General features: G+C 37.9%; 1 protein-coding gene across 1 annotated transcript in view; it reads right to left on the reverse strand.

Moving 5' to 3' along the window:
• Nucleotides 1–20,555, reverse strand: part of GUCY2F (guanylate cyclase 2F, retinal) — a 109,070-nt gene that overhangs the window by 69,258 nt on the left and 19,257 nt on the right. The window contains exons 4-6 of the mRNA XM_003822021.5: nucleotides 11,222–11,576; nucleotides 9,740–9,824; nucleotides 5,787–5,883 (exon numbers count right to left, since the gene is read on the reverse strand). Coding sequence (XP_003822069.3) covers nucleotides 5,787–5,883; nucleotides 9,740–9,824; nucleotides 11,222–11,576 — 537 coding nt within the window. The remainder of the gene's footprint in view (nucleotides 1–5,786; nucleotides 5,884–9,739; nucleotides 9,825–11,221; nucleotides 11,577–20,555) is intronic.

Below are 20,555 nucleotides of genomic sequence, written 5' to 3' on the forward strand. Positions count from 1 at the left end.
AATTCAACAGGTTCCTCATATTCTCCATACCTCCAAATGTGCCTTTCTTAGAATTAAAGCAATCCAGAGCTAGCCGTTACCTTTTGGTATTGTCTAGGAGTGCCCCCACCCTCAACTCCAACATCCTTATTTTATAATTAGGAAACAAAGACCTAGAGAGGTACATCGGGACTGGGACAAGAATCTTGGTATTATATTTTCTAGTCCTGTGCTCTCTCTACAACTACATTATGCTTTATTTTACTTTGCTTGCCAATAAAAATTAATCTTAACTACTTCCCAACACTCTACCCCTTAATAGTCTTTGATCAACTAAAGATTACACCTTAGTAGTCTTTGATCAACTAAAGATTACACCTGAGTTAGCCCAGAGTTAAGCTCCTTCTATGAAGACTATCACAAAGTTCCAAGACAGTGGTAAACTCTACCCCGCCCCCAATGTGCTGAAATCTCAACAGCTCAAAATTCAGACAAGATGTAAAACTTGACTCTTCACATAACCCCTGTATCAACCTGAACACTCCCCAACAGAGCAAGGTCAGGGAGGAATCTACTTCCCTTTCATTCTTTATTTTCATATCTCAGCAGGAGTACCTAGATCTTTATATTGAGATATAGACCTCTCCATGAAGGGCAAAGGAGAAAGTGAGAGAATTGCCAAAATCCACACACATTTTGACTTCAGATTCATTTTCTTCTAAAAACTTCCTTTCCTAACCTGACTTCTCCTAACCTGCCAATTTTTCTAGACAGAATTAATTTTATATTCACTAAGAGTTTACACTTTCAGACATTCCGTTTGGATGGAATTCTTGGCTTGGCTTCTTGACTGATTAGGCACAGCCAGCTGCAAGTTTGTGACTACACAGCAATTAAGGAAAATGTATGCTTCCCCTATCTTTTCCCATCAGAACCTCCGATACAAGCCAAATGCCAAAAGGGATCTGGAGGCCAAGAGCTATGTTCTTCTAGGGTAATGCCATCCTTTTCCACCTCGGCCAAAATAGTAAAAAAAATAAAATGAAATAAAACAATTTATTTTTTTTTATTTACAAAAGAACATTCCCTACTATAAGGCTGCCCATCCCTTATAACAGTATACCAATCCCTTAGTAACAGTAATAGCCCTCTTACTATTCATTTTTCTCACTCATATGGTAAAAAGTGATGACTTTTTATTCTCATGTCAAAATTTATGCACAAGTGAAAAAAACTATCATGGTGAGCAAGATTTTAAAGCCCTAGGTACTTTGTTTACCTGAAGGTAGCACTGCTTAGCTATTTATGGTAATTTTGTGAGGCCTGGTATGCTTTAGTCACCCAAATATGGTTTATGTCCCAGTAGGCATAGGTGGAGGTCTTATAGACTACACTGGACTATTGCAAAGCCTATATAAATAAAAGCCTCATTCAATCCAAAATTGAGCTATGTGTATCATTTTGATATGTTAGAGCTAAAACATCTAGGCAATTGATATGAACTGTCATTTTGACATGGATACCACCAAAGAAGTGGGGATTTTACAAATAGGTTTATTGCTTTTGACTGAAACTTTACTATATTTTGCTACATTTAGACAATAACTTCTAGTCATCTACTTTTACTACTAAACATCCATTTCTCGATAAAACATTCTGTCACAAAAGTGAATACTTTTTTCTTAGTATTGGGTTATATATTAGGATTGCTTCCTAGCTTGTATTTTAACATCTATACTTTCTACTTAAGGCAGGAAATTTTATACAAGGCATGTTGAGTATGGCAAATCCAGACAAATTCCACTACCATGAGTCCTAGGGTCCTTTGGTGTCTCCAAAAATGGGGACTAATATCAACAAATTTTTATGTCACAAGGGTGGAGTGTAGGCTTCAGCCACAGTGACAGTTTTGGCTTTCGGCAATATGTTTCCAGGAACACAATATTAACTTTACAAAAAGATCTGATGATTTAAACAAGTAAGAATTAGGGTTATAATTGAAAATTAAATCAAACAGCTGAACAATTAATTTGACTCCAACTGCTCAGGGTAGTACCATGTAAATCCATTCTCACCCAGCCAACTAATTAAATATACCTTTCAATTTCACATTCAGGCAGAAGAGCAGTTTGGTCACTGAGACAACAATTAATTCTCAAATCTGGCACAGTTGTGTAGCAAGAGTAAACGGCACATGAAGACAACATAATGTATTTGTATACTCTTCCTACATCCACTACCATACTATAAATTACAGTCTAGTGTCTTTACTGTGGCCACATATACTAGCACAAGAAGACACACTAGCTAGCTTTGACAGTACTCTTCCCTACATATTCTCTTCTCCAAGCTTCTGTTTATACTGTTTCCTCTGCCTAGGACACCTCGCCTATGGGGCCAGACAGGTAATATAAAGACGTGAAATATGCTGAGTATAAGACAATATAGAGTGGTGGGAATTGTATCAAACTGCAAAGAACATGCTTTTTCCACAAAACGCAACTACTACTGAGTTATAGCCGATTGTCATGATGAGATCCAAGGTTGACAGATCTTAAAACTTTTAAAGAAAACTCAGAAATCCAGATTTTTATATGTAATTTCACAATTTCAAAATTCTGGCTTTTTTTAAAAATAACTGTGAGGGTGAAACAAAGGTGGTTACCAGTTTGTGACCTAAATAAACCCTATCATTCCTTCATTAAGACTCAGTTTTTGTGCTGAGTTTCTGAAAAGCCTCCCTCCACTGATATGCCTCCTCTGAAGTCCTACCACATTCTAGTTTCTTCGTACAACATGGTGCTCATTGTCTCTCTTGTGTGGTATGATTTGTCTCTCTAGCTTAACTGTAATCCTCTTGAAATCTGGGACTACATGTCATCTTTCACAAGGCCTAGCCCCAGGGGTAGGACATAGTGGCACACCTTTAATGAAGATCACCAATTACATTACAATCACAACCAGAGAAGACCTTTTGGTGAAATCCAACTCTTTCACTAGTTGATTAATTCACCAAACCTTCACAAGCACCTACTATATTATAAGCATTATGTCAGGCTAACATTTTAAAAAATATATTGTTGCCCTTGAAGAAATAGCCATCAAATGTTGAGTCCAAATAAACAAAGAACTACATAAAGTCAGAGCTAAACTATTGCTCAAAGTGCACTGCATTCACTTCCACAACACTGTTCTAAGGCTGCACTATTTAATAAAAGTGTAACATGAGCCATATATGTAATTTTAAGTTTTCTAGTAGTCACAATTAATAAACAAAAGGAAACAGGTATCCCAGGGATGAAGCCCACTTGATCATGGTGGATAAGCTTTTTGATGTGCTGCTGGATTTGGTTTGGGACATATCTCAAAATAATAAGAGCTATCTATGACAACCCCACAGCCAATATCATACTGAATGGGCAAAAACTGGAAGCATTCCCTTTGAAAACTGGCACAAGACAGGGATGCCCTCTCTCACCACTCCTATTCAACATAGTGTTGGAAGTTCTGGCCAGGGGAATCAGGCAGGAGAAAGAAATAAAGGGTATTCAGTTAGGAAAAGAGGAAGTCAAATTGTCCCTGTTTGCAGATGACATGATTGTATATTTAGAAAACCCCATCATCTCAGCCCAAAATCTCCTTAAGCTGATAAGGAACTTCAGCAAAGTCTCAGGATACAAAATCAATGTACAAAAATCACAAGCATTCTTATACACCAATAACAGACAAACAGAGAGCCAAATCATGAGTGAACTCCCATTCACAATTGCTTCAAAGAAAATAAAATACCTAGGAATCCAACTTACAAGGGATGTGAAGGACCTTTTCAAGGAGAATTACAAACCACTGCTCAACGAAATAAAAGAGGACACAAACAAATGGAAGAACATTCCATGCTCATGAATAAGAAGAATCAATATCGTGAAAATGGCCATACTGCCCAAGGCAATTTATAGATTCAGTGCCATCCCCATCAAGCTACCGATGACTTTCTTCACAGAATTGGAAAAAACTACTTTAAAGCTCATATGGAACCAAAAAAGACCCCACATTGCCAAGACAATGCTAAGCCAAAAGAACAAAGCTGGAGGCATCACGCTACCTGACTTCAAACTATCCTACAAGGCTACAGTAACCAAAACAGCATGGTACTGGTACCAAAACAGAGATATAGATCAATGGAACAGAACAGAGCCCTCAGAAATAATACTACACATCTACAACCATCTGATCTTTGACAAACCTGACAAAATCAAGAAATGGGGAAAGGATTCCCTATTTAATAAATGGTACTGGGAAAACTGGCTAGCCATATGTAGAAAGCTGAAACTGGATCCCTTCCTTACACCTTACACAAAAATTAATTCAAGATGGATTAAAGACTTAAATGTCAGACTTAAAACCATAAAAAACCCTAGAAGAAAACCTAGGCAATACCATTCAGGACATAGGCATGGGCAAGGACTTCATGTCTAAAACACCACAAGCAAAGGCAACAAAAGCCAAAATACACAAATGGGATCTAATTAAACTAAAGAGCTTCTGCACAGCAAAAGAAACTACCATCAGAGTGAACAGGCAACCTACAGAATGGGAGAAAATTTTTGCAATCTACCCATCTGACAAAGGGGTAATATCCAGAATCTACAAAGAACTTAAACAAATTTACAAGAAAAAATCAAACAATCCCATCAAAAAGTGGGAGAAGGATATGAACAGACACTTCTCAAAAGAAGACATTTATGCAGCCAACAGGCACATGAAAAAATGCTCATCATCACTAGCCATCAGAGAAATGCAAATCAAAACCACAATGAGATACCATCTCACACCAGTTAGAATGGTGATCATTAAAAAGTCAGGAAACAACAGGTGCTGGAGAGGATGTGGAGAAATAGGAACACTTTTACACCATTGGTGGGATGTAAAGTAGTTCTACCATTGTGGAAGACAGTGTGGCGATTCCTCAAGGATCTAGAACTAGAAATACCATTTCACCCAGCCATCCCATTACTGGGTATATACCCAAAGGATTATAAATCATGCTGCTATAAAGACACATGCATACGTATGTTTATTGCGGCACTATTCACAATAGCAAAGACTTGGAACCAACCCAAATGTCCATCAACAATAGACTGGATTAAGAAAATGTGGCACATATACACCATGGAATACTATGCAGCCATAAAAAATGATGAGTTCATGTCCTTTGTAGGGACATGGATGAAGCTGGAAACCATCATTCTCGGCAAACTATCGCAAGGACAGGAAACCAAACATGGCATGTTCTCACTCATAGGTGGGAATTGAACAGTGAGAACACTTGGACACAGGGTGGGGAACACCACACACCGGGGCCTGTCGTGGGGTGGGGGGAGGGGGGAGGGATAGCATTAGGAGATATACCTAATGTAAATGACGAGTTAATGGGTGCAGCACACCAACATGGCACATGTATACATATGTAACAAACCTGCATGTTATGCACATGTACCCTAGAACTTAAAGTATAATAAAAAATAAATAAATAAACAGGTAAAATTAACTTTAATAATATACTTTAACCCAATATATCTAAAATATTTAATTTTGACATTTAATTAACATTTTTAATTTTTTAAATATTTTTTTAAAATTTAATAAGATATTTTACATGTTTTTATACTGTTTTCTAAACCCACTGAGTACTTTACTCTTATAGCACATCACAATTCAGACTAGCCACACGTCAAGTGCTGAGTAATTATTTGTGGCTTGTGGCTACCATATTGGACAGGGCAGCAAAAGAAGAGGATACTCCTTACCTTACTGCCAAAGTGGGGATTGATAAACGTTACATCCTCCAAAGTCAGTAGAATTCTATTGGGTCCTTTGATCAACTGGATTTTATTTATACGACGCCTAAAACAAACATGAAATCAGAGGGTCACAAGGGACTGGGTGTTTTGGCAAAGCCAGGGTTAATTTGCCCTAAGATAGCACTTAAAGAATATACAAGGTATACAAGGTAATTGGGAGGATAATCACACATGGATTTTTACCATAGTACCCACAGGAAAAGAAGGAAGCAACCCTGGCCCGCACAACTTGCAGTTACAAAGACCAAAAAAGAAAAATTAAAATGCTCTTGAAGAGGCACCAAAAGAGAGGTGCGAAGGCTCTGCATGGGAATGGTATCTCAGGCTAATAAAATGGTGATCCCACATCAAGGACACATTCAAAACAACACCTCTGAATACATTTAAGGAACTCAACACCCTTTCTCATATGCCATAGTATTTATCCTAATAATACCAGGGCCAAGAATCATTAATCTCCATTTTATAGACAAAAACACATTAGAGAAACAAAACAAAATTGAGCAAATTGGCATGAGATCTCCTAGCCTGAGGCAGAGCTGGAACTTGAATCCTTACTCCCTGGCTGTGGGCCCAGATTTCTGCCCATAAGACACTTGTCTTGTAAAGTTGCATCTATGTGTTGCCAAAGCAACAGGTTGAAAAGTGGAAAAATTCAGTCAGTTGGTTGCTTTGTCTATATGATTCCAAACAAGTAGGCTGACTGAGTTTTTTTCTTTTACTGAATTGGTCTCTTGTCTGAGCATTACAGACACAGTTTAAACCTGATTCTCTCTAAACATGCCCATTAATTTGTAGTGAATGTAATTATTTTCTACAGGTCAATTACTAGACATATAGGAGTTTATGATGTGTATTCACGCAGTCAGGTAGGTCTGACTGGGTAACTTGAAGACCTGGAGGGAATCTTGATTAGTTGGTATGCTCGTTTTGTTGTTTTGTCTTGGGGGCTCTGACAGCTACAATTTGGCTTTGCTTTTTCCATAACCCCATAATGGTTACTCTGTGGAATGTGTTAAAGCCAAGAGCCATGGTGGAGAAAACAATCACTGAATCAAAATGCTTCGTCAAGTTGCTTTAAGGAGAAGTTTACAATGTCACTGTAGCTTTAAGTATCAGCAACTCAGTTTTTCTCAGTGATTCCACTGGTTTGTAAACAAACAATTAACGTGTTTCTAATTGTCTGCCAACAAATATGTCCCTTATCACTGTGGGAGCTGCTGCCCTGCAGAGAAAATTAAAAGAGCCCTGTAGTGGATTCTTGGGTAGAGCACATGAATCTTTTGGCAAAGTACAGCATCACTCCCTAACTGATCTGTTTCATATGTGTGGTGAATTGTCTTAAAACAGGCACACCTGTAAAAATAATCATGCTACAGAGTACACTCTAGTAGAAAGCAAACTGGACTCCCAATCCAGAGACCTGGGGTGTGGTGCAGATTCTGCCATTAATTAGCCAGGTCCAGGTGACCTTGGATAAATAATTTATCCTCTTCATGGCTCAGTGTCCTCATCTATCTATCAGGATAATAGTCCTTGCATTACCTGCTTTATAGAGTTGTTTTGAAAATCAAATCAGATAATGTATGTGAAAGTGCTCTGAAAAGCATAAAGCATTATAAAAGTATGAGGGATCATTATTATCATTATCATCATTAGTATAACAAAGCACGGGAGAGCTTTATAGAAAGGCAATGCAATCTGGTTCCAGAGGAGTAGAGAGAAAGGAGGAGTTCAAAGAATCCTTTGTTTTGGGGTGGTTGGGTTCTTTGCATGTCTTTCTTTCTGAAAAAAAAACTTAAACAATCAAAACATACAGAAAAGGAAGGAACAGAGAGTTACTCTCCTGCAAGTAATCACCGTCTATTACAGAATCTCATCAGCCGCTCAGCTCTTCTGATTGCAGCCATGGTGGGCAGAGAGAGGGAGGAAGGCAGCAAAGAGGGGGCATCTTTTGTGCTTTGTTAGCTGAAGAACCAAGGACCAAGTGAGTCTGGGAAATGATGTACCTCTTTCCCATCTCTGAGTTTTCTGTGACCATTTGAAGTACGAATTGTCTCAAACTCATTTTCCTCTCCAATCATTTTCCTCTCTAATCATGTCCCTCTCCAATAATTTTCCTCTCCAATCTTTGCCCTTCAGCCCACAAGCTTCAAACAAACCCCTCCCCACTGTTTTTTTTCTTTTCTTTTTTCCTTCCTTTTCCAAGAATTGCAGACTAGGCTCACTCAAAGCCCAAAGAACCAGTCCATACAGTGGGAAAGACCAGTGAAAACTGTCAGTTGCGGGGGTTGACAAGTAACATAAACAGCTGAGTGATTCCATTTCCCACATTGCCATGGGACGTTTTGGCATTAGGTAGACAGAGTCTGTCACTCCTCAAATCTCTCTAGAGAGGGAAGCTTTTTGATTGGATAGAGTTTATTTTTGCTAAGAATCTAATGATGTTAATTAAATACTTTATTCTTTGGCAGCAGCTAAGTTAAAGATATTAAATTTCTGTTCTTAGCAGGAATATGTCCCAGTTACAGAAATTAAAAGAAAAACTTCCTTTGAACTAGTGTCTTTATCAAGTGTTTTAACAATTCATAAGCTACCTACGACTCTGTGTGACTTTATCAAATTTCTAATACTGGGGAAATTGGATAATAGAAGTTTTCACAGCTATGCCAACATTTTAAACACTAAGAGTAACACCTGTTATGGTTTCAATCCAGGATTTCCCAGACTTATTAAAATATCAGAGCTGGGAGGGCTCTTAAACATCATCTAATCCAATTTCTTCATTGCGCAAATAAGAAAATTCTGGCCAAGAAAGGTTAGGGGGCTTACCCAAGGTCACACAGCTATTTAATACACTATAGAGATTTTTTCTTACAACTCACCAAAACAGCCTCACTCCATTCCCTACCAATCCATGACATATTGTTGTCAGGACCACCCTTACTAAGAGGTGACAATGATGTGGTTTGCAGGGTGGCAATGGGAAAATGGGATGGTTATAATTTATTTTATTTTTCACTTTCCCCCAATTGTTCCAGTATGGAGAGGGTCCAAGTGTTAAAATGCAAAGTTTATAGGAAAGAGGTGTCATGTTAGGCCATCTTCAGCCACTTATCCCTGATTCTGAAGTAGCTCATTAGATTATTTGATCATGTACTAAGGGATCTGAGAGAGGAAGACAAAACTTGATGATAATAAAGATGTTGATGATTAGACAGGATAACTTTTGCCCAAGGAAGCAAGATGGTAGAAATCTAGAATGTGATACCCTGGACAAAAGGCATGAGTATCAAAGTGAAGATCCTGAGCTTCCAACAATCAGCAAGAGAGTTCCTTGTGTCTGGGAAGGGGTTGAGATTTTACCATTTATTGAGCACCTACTGAGTCACATATTGTTCTAGGTGCTTTACTTATTTTAGTTTACTTAATCCCCATTATAATCCTATGAGTTCATACCATTATTGCTAGAGCTTGGATTCTAGCAAAATCTGCCTAATTCTTGGAATTCATTAAAATATCTCAATTCCATTCCCTATCATCACATATCATTTGGGCAAGGAGATGGTTATAGGAGACTCTGCTAGGAGAAAGGAGAACAACGATAGGGAGTAGACAGGCCCTAAAGTACTAGTTCTCTTATTTCACCATTGTGTTGAGAGCCAGATCTATTCACAGGCAACAACACTGACAACACAGCTGAGGAAGTTATTCTTGGCATCATGAAAACACTTCACTCTAAATGGGGCCTGTAGGAATGGTAAACCACTGTGGAAAAAAGAAAATCAGTGGGTCATGTAATGAGGCAATTGTACTGAAACAGGACTTCCTGGAAATCAGTATTAACAAGGCTAATATGGGCTTGTATTTTTTATATACAAAAATAACAAAAAATGTACCTTATAAAGTAAGCAAATCCATTAATAGACAGCAGGGCTACAAGCAAAGTAAGGCAGACCATCATGGCAAAGGCAGGGTCGATGCCTGCAGAGAGTGAGAGGAAGAGGAAGAATGGCATTATCAGAGAGAGGCAGTAAATAAAGGGCACCACAGAGTGACTCCTCATGCTTTCTGGTGACTCTAATATCAAGCCACATCTACCTAACCTAATTCCATTTTTTCTCAGCACAGTCTGTCTTGTTGACTTTATGGACACAGAAAGCAATTTCACTGTTGTGAAGCAAAACCACTAACCACTCTGACAATAACAAATCACATGAATTAAGGCTGACCAGAGTGTTTCTTTGGAGGAAAGAGTCCACAAATGGAAAACTTTGAGTACCTTAATTTAAGTTGGACAGCAATAGAGTTCTTGAGAATAAATATGTTATCTCACCAGTGAAAGTTAAGTATTATCTTGCCTTCATAAAATAAAAGGCCTTTTTAATTCACCTGAGCCCATATGAGTTATAGATGAAAAACGTGGTACTTCTCCTTCAAAGGTGAGGGTAAGTCTGGTTTTGATAATTAGTGTTTTCATCAGAATGTAAATTAGTCTCCATAAAATCTAAATATTTGGATAGATTAGTAAGATTTTTTGGGGAAATATGATGTGAGTGAAGAGGTAGTTGGGTATATCATGTTAAAGCAAAGTAGAAATCAAAGCCCCTTTCAAACAGATGCATTTGGTTTTAAAAGTGTATGGTATACAGTTGTGTAATAACAATATGGGTCCTTCCAACGATCCCCTCTGGCTCTGAGAGATTGGACAAAGTTTCCCCTCTTCCACAAGCTAGAGGAGTTCTACCAGTCAATCAAACTGCAAGTATTTACTGGATACCTACTGTGTTGGGCAGTTGGGCAGCATAAAAATTATTAGCTATGGTCCCTACCCTCAACAAGCAATATATTTGGGAGTGGAAGTGGAGAGACAATCAGTACACAAGAAACAATTGAAAAGCAATTTTGTGCCAAGCTGTGAGGTACAGACTTTTACTTCAATGGGAGTTCAGAGAGGAGAGAGTATAGATACGGTATTTCTGTGGTAGGACCTGATTGGCAGGATTTGGAAACATCAAGGGATGGATAGGGGACCTTGAAAGCAGGAGAAACAATCATAGGTCATAGCCTACTAAAGAGCAAGAAGAAGGCTAATGTCTTCCTCTTTTTAGAGTAAGCTCTTTGGGAAAGAGTGGGATTCTTTTTGAAAAGAGTGGTGGGGAGGCTTTTAAATTGTGGATGGTTATTCAAGGCTGCAAAGTACCTCTCATTGTTCTTATTATTTTAAATTAACTAGATAGAGTGCCAAGAAGTGTATGTCACTCGAATGCAAATGACTGATTTTATGAGTGTTTCAATATTAAAATATGCCTTCTCCTAAAGAGGTTCCCTTGTAACCCAAGCTGAGCCAAATTGACTACTAGTGATTTTGCATTCCTTACCTCCATGGCAGATCTTCCCTTCTGCAAACCAGCATTTTGCATCTGCTCTAGGGGGCCTGCCACCAGGGAAGTGAATAGGGGTGCCTCCGAAACGTAGCAGCTCCATTTCCATGTCCACAGTGTAGGTGCTATGGAGTTCCCATTCTTTCAAGTTGGTGTCCAGGATTACATATTCTGAAATTCCATTTCCATTTGAATCTGTCCTCATCAACTGGTTGAATCCATAGAACTGCATGTTTCTGGAATGCTGAACCAGGCTGGCAGCACCAGCCTGTCCATTTTCTTTCATAGCATTATTCATGGCTTGTGCGATAAAGTAAATTGAATTGTAGATGGTTCCAAACAACGGTGAAACCTATTTTTAAAAATTACAATTATCTTGAGCCCTGGTCGCCCTAGAGCGATCTCAGAGTATATTCCAAGCCTGTGTTCATTATTATGGTCTGCACATCTGAGTGAAGTAGAGCTATGAAGACCCAGAGGAAAAAAATTGTTTCTAAGGACTTGCTTGGTTTCTCCCCTGAATTTTTCTGTTTTTTTTTCCCCCAGGCTGTCACATCTTTAAATATATCAAATATGACAATTTTATGAGCAAACCAAGTCATACACAATATATTTTTATGCTCCTAAACTAAGAAAATGATTTAGAATTATAAAGGGCACTTAAGAAAACAAGTATAGAATAGACAAGGGGAGTTCAAAGGAAATATGCCAGGTTAATTACTGGTGCACTATGCATGGTAAAATCATTTTGCTGGCACTACTAGAGTGGTAGGTGTGTGTGGAAAGACTGTAAATAATGTGTCTCCACAGTCCATGTCTGTATCCTGTCTTAGTTCAAAATGGCTATTTTTCTAGACACATGCTCCCCAGAGAAAGTGAACATTAGAATTCAGTTTTAAACACATACCTACACATACACACATGTATGCACACGCAGACATCCACCCTGACACATACGCACCCAGCTATCTAGAGCCAAAGTTTGTAGAGTATAGAGAATGTGAATTTTAGTCAGAAAACCTATTGGTGTGCAAAGTGGCAAAGCTTCAACAAGAAGCCACTTTAAAACAGTAAGACTGCTAAGGTGGATAGCATAACTATGCCTGCTAAATAAATATGGTAAAAGCAACAATGTTTTTGTATACTATGCCCAGATGTACTGCCCATTAACCTTGTAAGTTTATTTTTGGATAAAATCTTGTATCTTTTTTTCCAAAAAGGTAGAGAGGATGACCAAACAATTCCTCCCTTCTCTGTACCTCCCCCGACATGGCCCCTCACACACGCGGCCATGGCTTCATGGTTTTCCATGTCACTTCACTTCTAGGATGGAGTTCAAGAAAGCTATGGTCATGCCATTTTACTGAGCATCAGGGAAAGCTGATACTTGCTACTTTGGTTTCACAAGATCTAGAAAGCTAAGCTCCTGTAACAACCTTCATGTGAAAAAAAAGGGCTTAAAATTGAGTGAATCATTTTTTATTAGAAATAAAAGTCAAGATGCAGAGAGGTGTAGCAGATAGCAAGACACTGCCATGTCTTGTTAATGTAGAGTGGGAGTTTTCAACACCAGCTGCACATTAGAATTACCTGAAGAGTGTCAAAAATAGCAATGCCAAACCGAACCCAGACCAACAAAAAGAGATGCTTTTAGTTTGATACCCCAGTAATCAGCATTATTAAAAGCTCCTCAAAGATTCTAATATGCATGCAGGATTTTAAGACATCAGTATAGAAGATGATACCCTGTCCTGTGATCAGTGCCTAATTCCAGAATGTTTGAGAAAGTCATTTATCAGCTTTCTCTGTGCTTCCATTTCTTCCTCTGTGAAATGAGAATACAGAATCATGATTGTCTAAACTTTAGAAGTCATCTTGTCTAACTATCTTACTTTATAGGTAAGAAAGGGAGACACAGAGAAGTTACATGACCTGTCAAGTTCACCTACCTGAGCATAAAATAAGGAGTAAAATCCAGGTCTCCTGTTTCTTAGTTTAGTATTCTTGATTGGAATATATGTCCCCTGTGGTCCCTTCTGGCTCTGAACTCCTGTGAAAATTCCTAATACTTGGTATAGTTCAGGGACAAAATTTAGCTTGTAGACATTTTTATAGCCTGTTTAAGGGTTCTTCATCTCGCTGACGTCCCTCTTCGTATTGGAGTGCCCCACAGCTCAGTCCTTGGTCCTCTTCTCTGTCCACACTAACTTCCTTGGTGATCTCTTTTGCTCTCATGGCCTTAAGTACTAGATCTATGCCATAACTCTCAGATTCATACTTCCAATTCAGACCTATATCCTAAATTCCAGATTGAGATAGTCAATGGCCTACTTTTATATCTCCACTTGGATGTTAAAAATCAACATACCCAATGTTGAACTCATGATATTCACCCCAAATCCTCCTGATCCATCTACAACGAGTCTTGTCAGTCTACATTAATAGCTACTCCATTCTTCTAGTTGTTCAGGCCAAAAGCCTTGCCCCACATAACAGAGTTAACTACTAGCAGAGCAGAAATCAATACCTCAGTCTCCAGAGGGTTTTATTCCAATGATCTTCCTTCATCACCCTGTCTCAAGATGTACTCTGTAGAAATAGATCATGAATGGATGTCATGTGCTGCCACCAAGGTATCCACACTTAGTTGCCTAGCACATGCTGAGCTCCCTTAAGAGGTTTTCACTAATTCCCTCTCCTGACATTCTTGGATGCTGTATTTGATTGTCTTTGTAATTTCTGCAAAACCCTGACTGTTTTCTGGGGGCTTTGGTAGGTTATGACAATAAGTGAAGGATGGAAAGTGGAGTATAAAATCAATACTAGTAAAACAAATAAGTGAAAACACACACACACACACACACACACACACACACAGGGCAGCAAGCTCCTGAAAGCAAACAGAATGCTAGTGTTCTGTTTTGAAAGGCACAGAGCCTTCTGAGAAAGAAACTGCATCTACCTACAGCCAAAAGTGAAGATTAAAACTCAAAAACAACATTCCCACCTCTGAGTTGATCCAACACACTGGGTTTTCAGCTGGCCAGGCTGTACTGGTCTTTGTGCTCTGATTGACCCATTGGAGCTGACTGACAGAAACTCCCCAAGACGACTGAAACCTGAAGCCTGTTCTTCAGGATTCTCTAGCCTAGACAACACATGTACTCACAGCCACAAAAGTATGGTAGAGAGACTTATAGCATAGCTATAGCAACAGCATTGACTTGCAAAAGAGGGGCTGTCACAATGGTCCACTGTCACTTCAAGGCCTTGGAGTTGTGCTGTAGTTGGTTTGAGTTCCTGCTTCACCCATGGTGCCCTTCAGCAAAGGGAATTGCCTCTTCCCAAACATCAAGGGCACACAATGTTAGCATCACTCACAAAAGGTCTCTAGTTGCACTTGCCACAAATAACGAGAAAGAGAAAAGGTAAAGGGTGGAACGCAGGAAGAAGAGGCATTCTCTACAGGCCTCTATCCAGCTTCTCACTACAGCTCCAAAAAAGTAAGACAGAATTGGTGGGAACTTCTGTCAGAGAGATGACCTTGTTGACATCACAGTCCAAAATGGTGAGACCACTGATGATTAAGCCCATTGTTTTTGCCTACTGTATAGACCTGAACCTGAAAGAATTAATTATGAATGATAATTAAAACATATCATTGGTTTTTATTCTGTTACTTTAGATAGCTCTACCTGAGGCTTTTAAAGTTTTTATCCAAGAGAATAAGGTCTGGATCAGGAACAGTAATATATGAATTTGTTCAGTATAATGGTTCGTGCTGTTTTTAAGTTGACTACCATCAGTTCAGATTTACTGTGTCTGAGAAGACACAAAACCGCCATCCAAAGAATTTTATCCTCAGAAGTGTACATTAAAACATGCCTAGCTTGAAAAGCCATCACTTGAAGGACAAAATGGCACATCAATTTTGAACAAAAAGTCAGGCACATGCACAGTTCAAGAAACCAAAGGATAATTGAATTCTTGTTATTAAAGGCAGTACCTCCAATAATGCATGATCTCAACCCTTGGGCATAGTCAAGAGATGGATAAAAGACCAATGTGTTTGATGTGATGCACATCAACACAAAACCCTTATTTTGTATAGAATGGGGTAGAAAGACAATCTTAGCCACTGTGAGCTGCAGGCAACCTTTTCTGACAACCTTGTTTGGTGGGCCCCATTCTGGAATATTCCAGTCCTAACCACATCTGCTGCAGCCTAGAATTCCCCTGCCAGGCACCCATATTTAGGGTAATAGAAAACAATAGCAATAAAGAGCATAAGGTCCCCAAGCTTTCTAAGAAATCCTGAGGATTTCCTTTGCTTAATCAAATAACTGTACATTTGGAAAAATATCCAAAATGTGTGTTCCAGCCATATACATTTGTGGCCAATAGAATTTAACTGAAAACAAGCATTGGGAATACAATGAAAAGGAAGAATGTAGGCATCAAACCCTAATTCAGAATTCTAAATTGGCCAAAATATAAAGGTACAAAGTTATAATCCTTGCCGAATCATCCTGAGACTAAATTAAGAAGTTCATCACTGGTGTCCCCACCCCTCAGATCTCCCTATTCTGATTTATTGTTCTCTTTTCACAGGTTCTCATAAGGCCCTAGTACCTCCTATATTACAGGAAAACAATTCAATAAATCTATTCAAATCAAAGTATTAGTCACTTAGGAATGTTACTTTGCCTGAGTAAAGCACTGGCATTAGATATTATTAGCACAGTGGAATAAAACACAACAAGCCTAATGTGTGGTTAAATGATCAGGATCTGGTAGCAGACTTGGGTTGGAATCCCAGCTCTGCCACTTCCCAGCTGTATGACCTTGAGCAAGTTACCTTGAGCCTTAGTTTCCTCAACCACAAAATGTAGATATTAATATCTAATTTGTAGGTGTTGTCTGAGGATCCCATTGGATCATTTATGTAAACGACCTGGTACAGAGTAAACACTGAATATACAACAGCTGCTATTATTTGTATTTCAGAAGAGGAGCACAGGGCTCTGGTAACATTATCCTGGAAGTATAATGTTCAAGTCCCTTGTCCTAGTTTTGAACTGGTGACCAAGAAGTACTAGAGTCCCAATTTTAGATCCAATTTCCTTAGCACCTGAAATGGAAAAACTGTTCTCCTTCATTGGGGGAAAGATCTCATTTCTATTTTGATCTCTATTATATCCCCTGCAGAGTGCCTGACCCACAATAATAATAATAATAACCACAACTTTAATAATAATAATGGCTAACATTAATTGAGGGGTTATCAGGTGCCAGGCAAACTATTTAGTGTGTTAATTCATTTAATCCTCACAAGAACCCTGTTAGTTAGGTACGATTGTTATTTTCAATTTTAAAAATGAGGAAAAGAAGACGTGGAGAGCTTAAGTAAACTTAAGGCAGTCTGCCTTCAAAACTCATGATCTTAACCTTCATATTAAATCTGAGCTTAATAAATACTTACTAACTTAATTAATAGGCTTTGGTGAACTCACCAGTAAAATAATATCACATGCACCCTTTTGTGACTTATTTTTTCCTTCATGACTTTCCATAGACTTCCTGATTAAAAATAATGAAATCAAGATTTTTTTTTACTTCACTCTCTTTCTCCTCTCAAACATCACTCTCAAACAAAGAGAACAAGGAACAGAAACACTAAATCTCCATATCTAATGGTATTAGGAAACATCTGTAACCCTGTACCACAGAATCTGAAAATAAAAAGTTGCTACAAACATGGCAACTGATTTAGCAAAGTGGAGAACAGTCAAACCTAAATGCTTGCAGAGGGAATTACTGATAAGCAACAAGCAGATCTGCCCCTTAAGAATCCTGGAAAGAGTAATTACAACCACCAAGTACTGTAGAAGTGAAGGTGAGGCCAAACACTAAAAGAGCGAGAGCTCTTTGAATGTCTGTGTAATAAACATGTAGACATCCCCCATACCCACCTCTACCAGGAGGTGCAGACGTCTATAGGAAACAGATTACATTGATTCAGAGCAGCTCCAGAGCTGGGGCACTAGATGAAAAGGAAGTTGGAAATGAGGTGGAGCACAAAAAAACAGTGATGAAGTTAAAGTTTTCATGCTTAATGGTGAGAATCCCAGTCTCCTCCCAACATTGCTTCCGGAATACTGACAGCTATGATTATGACTCCCAAGAAGATTAGAAGACTCTTCTCTGAAGAAAAAGACTAGCTCAAGAGCCAAGGCCTACAGATATTGACCAAAAGAAGCAAACAAAAAGCAACTGTTTAGCCAATTGCCCTGTACTGAAGCCCACTTGTCAACATATCCATCATGCACATAAACCTTCAAATCTGCAGACATCTAAGGAAAACTTTCAACATGAAATAAAAACATGAAAAATTAGGAACTGAGGAAAAAACGGATAAAATAGAAAGCAGAAGAAAACTTCAAAAAAACTATAATGAGTACCTCAAGAAAATAGGAAAAATACTATATTGATAACAACAAGAATGAACTCTTGGAAATTAAAAATATAACTAAATCATTCTTAAGAATTAGTAAAAGTGTTAGAACACAAAGATGAGAAACTCTCCCAGAAAGGAAAACTAAAAACAAAAATATGGACCATATAAGATAAATAATAAGACAATTAAAAGATCAACCAAGGACATCTTATATCTTATATATCTTATAGTATTTCCAGAGAGAAGAAAGACAATGTTGTTGAAGAAATTATCAAATAAACAATAGAAGAAAATTTCTCAGAAGGAATCAGCTTCTAGATTGAAAGGCTCCACCAATACAGCATATTATGTGTCAAAGACTCATACATCATCATGAAATTTCATAGCATCAGAAATAAAGAGAACATTTTAAAAGTTTCTGAGAGAACAAAGAGGAATGGAAATAGGTTGTATCAAAAGATTAGGAATAAGAATGACATTGGTGTTCTCAACACCAACAGTGGAAATTGGAAGACAATGTGACATGTCTTCAAAGGACTGAGGGAAAATGATTTCTACCCTAGATTTGTATACTCATTCAAACTATCAATCAATAGTGAAGATGAAATAATGACTTTTCGGACATGCAAAATCTCAAAAATTTACCTCCTGTAAAAAGCTACTACAGGATGTGCTCCACAAAAATGACAGATTAAACCAAGAATATAGGTCATGAGATTCATAAAACATAGATCCTGCAGAGGAGAGAAAGAAAGAGACGTTTAAGAATTATGAAAATAGAAAACTAGCATAATATTAATAGCTGTGCAGCAGCCTTAGGGAGCAAAAGGTTTAGATTGGAATAGGAAGACAGAGAGCCCCAGCAAAAACAAATGAAATTCATAAGGTATTTAATAGGCTTTACTATGCATAAAATTGTTTTGACAGGATTTTACAGCCTTATCAGAAAGTATGGAAAGACTTAGGCATTCAAATTAAGGTAAACAAATTAAAAATCGAAGTAATTATTAACCCCAGTAAAAATGAAGTTACATGTGACAAGAATTATAACCATATTATTTCATGTGGATTAGCAATAAATTATATTTACATAGTTACTATGTTAAAAATACTAAATATGGATTTAACTATAAATTGGGACATAACCATATTTAAGGTTTAAAGGAGAGTAAGGAAGTACAAAAAGACTAAGAGTGCTCCTCAACTATAATAGTAATACAACAAATAATGCTCAAAATTGATTAATCGAGAGTCACCAGTAGCAGCATAGCATTTAGAAACATAGAAGTAAATACCAGAATAAAGAGCTAAAAAAATATGAAAGTGGTTGCTTCTGATGAAGGGAAGAAAGGAGGCCTTATAGACTGCTTTGTTATTGTTATAAACCTTTTAGCATTTCTTGACTTTTAAAACTATGTGTTTGTATCGCTTTGATAGCTTTTTGTTCATTTCATTTTTTACTTGTTAAAGAAGCAAGGGTACAAATTAAGAGATGTTGCAGACCACTGCTGTAGGCAATGCTCCTTGTACATAGAAATCTCTATTTCATTGAAAGTTATTGGGCAAGGGAGAAATACAGCCATCTTGTTAATGCATTTGCTTAACCATTTATTATCTGTCTCTCTCACTAAAATCTAAGGTCTATAAGGGTGGCAATGAGTGATGTGCTAGTAAGTGTTTGACAACAGCTATATGGAGAGGGAAAAAAAACTCTTATTTATAGCATTTGCCTGTTTCTGCAGTGTAACTACTACTATCATGCCTGATTTCAAGCTACCAATTGATGTCACTGAATGGAGAGCTGGGAAAAGATGCACAGAATCAACTTTTCTGGACTGGCTCTAACATACCATTGCTAGAAACCCTGTCTGTCTTGTATAGTGTTCTATCTTGGGTTCAACATATTGCCTAGCACATCAGAGGTGCTCAATAAATAGTTGTTGACCTGTTGACCAAATAGGGAACAAACAACAGAAGCCCAGGGATAGGCAAATATCAAACTACATAATTTGATCTGAGAATATGCCATTTATAATTTTGAAAGCTGGAAATATTGAGAGACTCTCTGCCAGTAATCAGAAAACTTCAAGAGAGTAGGAAGCTAAAGATTGTAACTTAGATGCTAGGTCACCACCAATCAATAAGGTCATCCTAGCCTCAAAGGAGAAAAAGTGGAAAGAAAGGTAGCTGTGAGCCAGGCACTCTGATAGTCACTTTTTACATGTTACTTTGTTTAATTTTCACAGTAGTCCTAGAAGATATAGCTCACTAACCCATTTTACACATGGAGAAACTGAGACTCAAATGTCTAAGTAACTTGCGGAAGGGCACACAGCTAGTAAAAGTGAGAGCTTAACATATGCAGTTTCTGCTATACTGGCTGCCTTCTAAAGTACCTTTGAGCAAGATAATTTAAGGAAAATTGGGGTTTTGTTTATCAGAGACATGAAGATAATTATCTCACCCTTTTATCATTCTTCAGTTATGAAGGTCCAGACTGGGCACCTGCAAACTGAGGGGTACAAATGCATCCAAACAGGCTTTTTCATAAGCTCTGGATTCTTTGTTGTAGCTATTCTATTTCCTTGTGTAAAGCAGAGTGCAGGCTGCCTAGCAACCAAGCTAATGGCGTCTTTTTTTTGCCTCAATTACCTTATGTTTTCCACAAGCTCAAAAGGATTGACGCAAATATCAAGAGAAGAAAGTCTGAGTTTTTATATCAAAATACCTGTTCATATATATGAACAATATACATACACATACATACATGTGCACACACACACACACATACACCCTCTCCTTCCTTCCTTTGATCCTTTGATTAAAATAGAAATTTGACTTTAATTGTATCTATGTGATGCCATATCATTGGCT

This window comes from Pan paniscus, chromosome X (genome assembly GCF_029289425.2).
Source record: "Pan paniscus chromosome X, NHGRI_mPanPan1-v2.0_pri, whole genome shotgun sequence".
In the NCBI taxonomy this organism is placed as follows: Eukaryota; Metazoa; Chordata; class Mammalia; order Primates; family Hominidae; genus Pan; species Pan paniscus.